The sequence below is a fragment of the Haemaphysalis longicornis genome, unplaced genomic scaffold (assembly GCF_048455015.1).
Source record: "Haemaphysalis longicornis isolate Haplotype H1 unplaced genomic scaffold, Haemaphysalis longicornis Haplotype H1 scaffold_13, whole genome shotgun sequence".
In the NCBI taxonomy this organism is placed as follows: Eukaryota; Metazoa; Arthropoda; class Arachnida; order Ixodida; family Ixodidae; genus Haemaphysalis; species Haemaphysalis longicornis.
The window spans coordinates 11,054,999-11,061,156 of record NW_027526233.1 but is presented as its reverse complement, the minus strand read 5'-3'; the positions used below and the strand labels follow the sequence as shown (position 1 = coordinate 11,061,156).

Sequence of the window (6,158 nt, the reverse complement as noted above, 5' to 3'; positions counted from 1 at the left end):
CCCTTATCGGCGATATGCTTTTCGAACACTGCAAGGCAAAGCGGGTAAAATTTCGCCATACCGGAGTTATGCTTAGGATGGCGTCGAGCGCGGTCGCGGAGAGCACAAACGCTGTTCGGTTACGCATATCGGTTAGCTACCGCGCTAAGAGACAAAGGTTTTTGTATCTCAAGGGCTTGTCGGTTGCCATGATCCTAGGCACAGATTTTATCGCCGATGTTGCTATGCGGTTGGACATCAGAGCTGGCGGGTACTACCTTGGCGACGACCCAGGTTTTTTCCCGTTTGAGACCTCGGCGGGCCCCCCGTTACCCTGCAGGTCTCGCGCTGCTTTGTCGACTGAAAGCCCGCCGGCAGACCTGTTACAGGAGCTGCAGAATTTCAAAGGAACGTCGTCTCAGCGCAAACAGCTCGAAGACCTCCTGCGCCAGTATGCGGACATGTTCACGGAAAAACCAGGAAAAACGGATGTCTTGCAGCATCGCATCGACACTGGGAACGCAAAACCATGGCGATGCAGCCGAAGACCAATGAACGCCCCCGAGAGAGCGCTTTTCGACCAAGCATTGGACGAGATGCTCGACACCGGCGTCATTCGTCCATCAAAGAGTCCTTGTGCGTTCCCCGTCGTCCCAGTCGGTAAGAAAGATGGATCTATGCGAGTCTGTGTCGACTACCGAAAACTGAATGCCATGACGGAACGAGATGCCTATCCGTTCCCGTCGGTGACCGAAATAACGTATGCCGTGGCAGGCGCGAAGTATTTCACGACCTTGGATTGTTCACGTGGCTATTTACAAATAGAAATGCACCCAGACGATGTACCGAAGACCGCGTTTACATGTCACCGAGGGTTGTTTGAATTCATGCGTATGCCTTTCGGTCTAAGCAATAGCCCCAGTTCATATCAAAGGATGATGGACATTGTTCTGGGTGACGCGAAACACGAATTCGCTTTGTGTTATCTCGACGACGTCACTGTCTTTTCACGCTCGTTCGAGGAACATGTGGAACATTTCCAGATAGTGCTACAGCGCATGCCCGCAGCCGGGCTGACTATACATTCCGGCAAAGTACAGCTGGCCGGGGAAAAAATCAACTTACTCGGATTTGTTGTTGACAAGGGCGTTCTGCGACCAAATCCAGAGAAACTGCAAGCCATACTCCAATACCCGCCGCCGAGCGACGTCAAAAGCTTGCAACGGTTTCTTGGCATGATTGCGTTTTATCGCCAGTTCATTCCCCAGTGCGCGAACATCTCTGTACCGCTCAATGAACTACTTCGCAAAGGCAAGAAGTGGTGTTGGGCGTCCGAACAACAGACCGCTTTTCAAACCTTGCTGACAGCATTGGCAGAAAATGCGTCTTTGCAACTCCCTGACCTAAACAAGCCGTTTGTGGTACAAACAGACGCCAGTGAATTCGGCTTGGGGGCGGTACTTCTGCAAGAGTGGGATCAAGTGTTGAGACCAGTGGCTTTCGCCAGTCACACTCTGACGCCAGCCGAACGCAATTATTCCGTCACCGAAAAGGAATGCCTAGCGATTGTGTTCGCGCTGAAAAAATTTGACATGTTTCTAGACGGAGCATGCTTCACCATTCAGACTGACCACCAAGCTCTCTCCTGGCTTCAGAGGCTTCAAAACCCAGCAGGACGACTCGCTCGTTGGGCGCTCGCGCTGCAACGTTATGACTACTCCATCGATTACAAGAAAGGCACCACTAATACAGTTGCTGACGCGCTGTCACGCGCTCCCTTTTTTACTGATACACAGGTGGAAAACGAAGAAAGTATGGTGGTTGCAGCAGTGCAGGCCCCCACGAACGACCGTTGGGGATCGTTGGTGAGCCAGCAGGACTTGGTTGCGGCACAGCGGAGCGATGGTCTATGTCGCAAAGTCATCGACAAGCTCTCGACAACAGACTCTCCAGAAGCTTCCCGGAACGACGAGGTTGACAGCTACTTGCTTGGAAATCAGGGTATTCTGCTGCGATACATTCCCCAGGCAGACGACGACTCAACACAAACTCCTTTCCGAGTTGTCGTTCCCCGCAAGTTGCGTAAGTTGTTCATCGGCTACTACCATGACTCCGCTCTGGCGGGTCACTCGTCTGGGCAAAAAACCTATGAAAAGTTATGTCGCACAGCAACTTGGCCGGGAATGCGACAAGATGTACTTCGGTACGCTCGCTCCTGCCCCATATGCCAGAAGACCAAACCACGTGGAGGCCTGCCGCTTGGAACAATGACATCCGTCCATAGAACCTCGCCGTGGTAAATCGTTGCATACGACGTGATGGGGCCGTTTCCTCGAAGTCCTCGAGGCAACCAGTTCTTGTTGGTAATTACAGACCACTTCTCAAAGTGGGTCGAGTTGTTTCCTTTGCTGAAGCTAACCTCTCAAAAGGTGTGGGAATGCCTCCTGGAAGTGTTCACGAGGTTTGGTTTTACCTCGCAGTAATCACGGACAACGCGACGTATTTCACCAGTAAGGTTTTCCGAGATTCTTGCCACGCCTTGGGAATACGTCACACCCGCACCTCGGCTTACCACCCGCAAGCGAACATTACGGAACGGGTCAACCGAAACCTTAAATCGATGCTCATTGCTCACACTGGCCGTCACAAGGACTGGGACAAGCTTTCCGAGATGGGCTTCGCAACGCGGACAACGATTAACAGATCTACCGGTTTCACGGCAGCGCAACTGAATTTTGGCAGAGACCTCAAGTTTCCTCTCGACAGTTCGCTCCAACCCACGCAGAATCGCACTGATAAATCCCCCGCGACATTCGCGGCTGACCTTCGCAAGCGACTAACAGAGTCCGTCCGGGAGGCCCGCGAACATCTCGACATCTCCCGACTCGACCAGACGTCCCAGTACGACAAGCGCCGACGGGACGTACAATTTTCCATGGGTGACCTTGTGTTGAAGCGAACACATCCACTTAGTGATGCGTCGAAGGGCTTCACCGTCTCACTTGCACACAGGTGGGATGGCCCGTACACCGTGGTGGGTAAGTCTAACCTGTCGTATGTGCTGAAAAACTCTTCCACAGGTGCATCGTACGGTCCGGTGCACGTGTCCGAACTAAAGCGGTATTTTTCGCGCGAGGATACAGCCAACGGGAATCAGCGAGAAGACTGCCGCGGAAAGCGCGCGACACATCAGTATTCCCCGTCACCACGATACAATCTGCGCATGCGTCACTAACTACTGGCTCATTTGTGTTTTCTTTGCTTTTGCCTGCAGAAGATGTCTCGGAACAGCAGTCGGGCCTACCCCTACCACCGTCGGCAACCCGAACGCTCGGCCCCGCCCCAGGGTTCACTGCGCCGCCCGTTCCCGCCACCGTACCGTCCAGCACGACCTACGGAAGAGGTGGCCACGTGGACGGTGCTGTCACCTTCGGGCCACCCGGTGGGCTGGCACTCTCGTCTCGAGTGGTCCGACCAGCCTCAAGTGCTCGTCGGCACGCCGCGTACCTCCGTCCCGGCCCCCTTTCAGGGGCTCACAATCGCAGAACGTCACCCGGTAGAACCACGGCCGGTATACATTCAGGAAGAACTGGCTGCGCTGTGTGAAGTGTGCCAAGTGCCGAAAATTAGCTGACGTCACCACCGTGCCGGGGCTCTCCACAGAGAGCGTTCAAGAGCCTTGCGCGCCAACCGCCCGGAGGGCAACAACAGCCAGGACGCCCTGGAAGAAGCCTTCGCAATGTTGCGGCGGTTGCGCCCAGACCAGCGGCGCCAAGCAATGGACGCCATCCTGGACTCCGAGGACTGTGTGTAAACGAGTCTCGGACATTTTTTTTCCTCCCTTTTCTTTCGTTTATTTTTTTTTCTCTCTCTTCGTGTAGGAAAGAACCAAGAACGTTTTTTTTCCCAAGGGGGGGGGGAAGTGTGGGGATTCTCCCCTGTGAGCGCCCACGTTAGGCCGTTTCAAACTGCCGCGCGCCACCTCTCCGGCCATCTGGGAACACACGGCAGAAAGACTGTGCGATGGAGGGGGGGCGTGGCACATCTTTGGGCACGCTAGATAAGGGCAGCGGTGCTTGGTAGCGGGGGGAGTTTCCGGCCGGGAGCGCCGCCGGTCACAAGAGAGAAGCCACCGCCGTCAGCCACCTCGAAGAAGACGCACGTCAGCAAGGCCCGCCGTTCGTCCCGCCTTACCGTAAGCCCTGGGACCCTGAAGTGCTTTTGTTATGTGCTTGGTTGATTGTATCCCCTGTTCCATTTATATTTCATTTTCCACTGCTTGAGTAAAGCGCAATTGTTCCTCTTGCACTGTTCTGTGCGTGATGTTTTGACGAGGCCGTTGCCTGAACCCCCCTCGGTAGGCAGAACTACCTACAATCTCTACCACAACATATGGCTGTCGGGGCACATTCCTCGCTCTTGGAGGGAGGCCATAGTGGTGGCTTTCCTGAAGGAAGAAAAGGACCCTTCCTCTCCCGCTAGCTATCGGGCCATCGCCCTCACAAGCTGCCTGTGCAAGCTCCTCGAGAAGATGATAAACAGAAGATTCGTGTACTTTCTTGAGTACAATGGTATTCTGAAGAGCTGCCAAGCAGGCTTCAGGGCGGGGCGGTCCACCAACGACCAGCTCGTCGCGCTCGAGTCCTATATAAAGGATGCTTTCCTCCACAAACAATATTGTATGACGGTATTCTTTGATCTGGAAAAATCTTACGATACCGCGTGGCGGTATGGCATTCTCTGCGACCTCAAGTCCTTCGGCATAACCGGTAACATGATGAACACACTTGCCAGTTACTTGTCTCAAAGAACATTTCGTGTGCGAGTTGGAACTGCACTCACTAGGGTTCATGTGCAGTAAAACGGCGTGCCGCAAGGTGGAGTTTTAAGTTGCACCCTTTTTATTGTGAAAATGAATTCTCTTCGGAACGCGCTACCACCATCGATTTCATGTTCAATTTATGTAGACGACGTCCAACTCTCTTTCAAATGGTGTAACTTGTCTATCTGCGAGCGGCAAGTCCAGCTTGCTGTGAACAAGCTTGCCGGCTGGGCAGATAGCAACAGTTTTAAATTTAATCCAGGAAAGTTCACTTGTGTTTTGTTTTCCAAAAGGCGTGGCGTTCGGCCGGATCCAGACATTCAACTCCATGGTGTCTCTATTCCTATCATAGGGTGATTTGCAAGATTTGATATCGAGAGTGCGATTGCATCAAGGTCATGACTGCATCCGGGCAACACATTCCCGAAGTTTCCAAAATCAGGGTCCTGGGCCTGCTGCTAAACAAGAGAGGCCGCAACGACGAGACCATCAACAAGCATAGCACCAAGGCAATGGACGCCATCCGGCTTATACACTGAGTCTCGACGCGACGGGCGGCCATGCGTGAAGACAGCCCCGTTTGTCTCGTCCAGTCCTTTATTACCAGCACATCGCATATATTGCATCCTACCTCAACTGCACGTCACCGACAGGACCAAGATCAACACGCTGATCAGACGGGCTTACAAGACAGCTCTGGGCTTAATGGACGCCATGAGTACGGCTCGGGTCTTGCAGCTCGGCGTCCATAACACCCTAGAGGAAATAGCCGAGGCGCAGCTCACCGCGCAAATGGAGTGCCTCTCTGCCACCAAGACGGGCCGCAGTATCCTGGTGTCTCTAGGTTACAACCCACGAGCTACCAGCCGGCAACCGTCCGAGATCTGCAAGGAGGCGAGGGCCCACATCCGCGTAGACCCCATCCCGAAGAACGTGCACCCCGAGTACAACCAAGAACGGTGGCAGGCGCGGGCCGAGGCCCTCACCGAGGAACACGCCCAAGACCAGCACGCCCGGTACGTACACGCATCGGAATACCAACGAGAAGGCTTTGCGGCAGTGGTCGTTGCTGCGGCTACCGGCACCGCTTACCCTCCACTCCCCCGGGAGTGACAGTTCCGTGTGGTGGTATGAAACCAAGGACCGAATGACCAGTTGTAGCATAGTTACCAAGTGCTATCACCTAGCTATACCGAAAATGCCGCCTCCCCACCCGGCACTCAGTCGGGAGGAGGACGTCATCTTAAGGCAGATACAGACCAGGTCACTCCGCGCCCCGGCAGAGCTACACGTGCTTCACCCAGAACTGTATCCGAGTGGTATGCGCAGTGTTTGTGCAGTGGGTTTGGTGGATCAA

General features: G+C 54.2%; 1 protein-coding gene across 1 annotated transcript; it reads left to right on the top strand.

The window, feature by feature from the left end:
• The first annotated feature begins 1,076 nt into the window (after positions 1-1,076).
• On the top strand, positions 1,077-5,340 carry LOC144164389 (uncharacterized). The gene is made up of 5 exons (XM_077694913.1): positions 1,077-2,061; positions 2,683-2,690; positions 2,765-3,013; positions 3,254-3,421; positions 5,197-5,340. The coding sequence occupies exons 1-5, from the start codon at positions 1,215-1,217 to the stop codon at positions 5,338-5,340; spliced, it is 1,416 nt and encodes a 471-aa protein (XP_077551039.1). The 5' UTR covers positions 1,077-1,214.
• Positions 5,341-6,158: the final 818 nt, after the last annotated feature.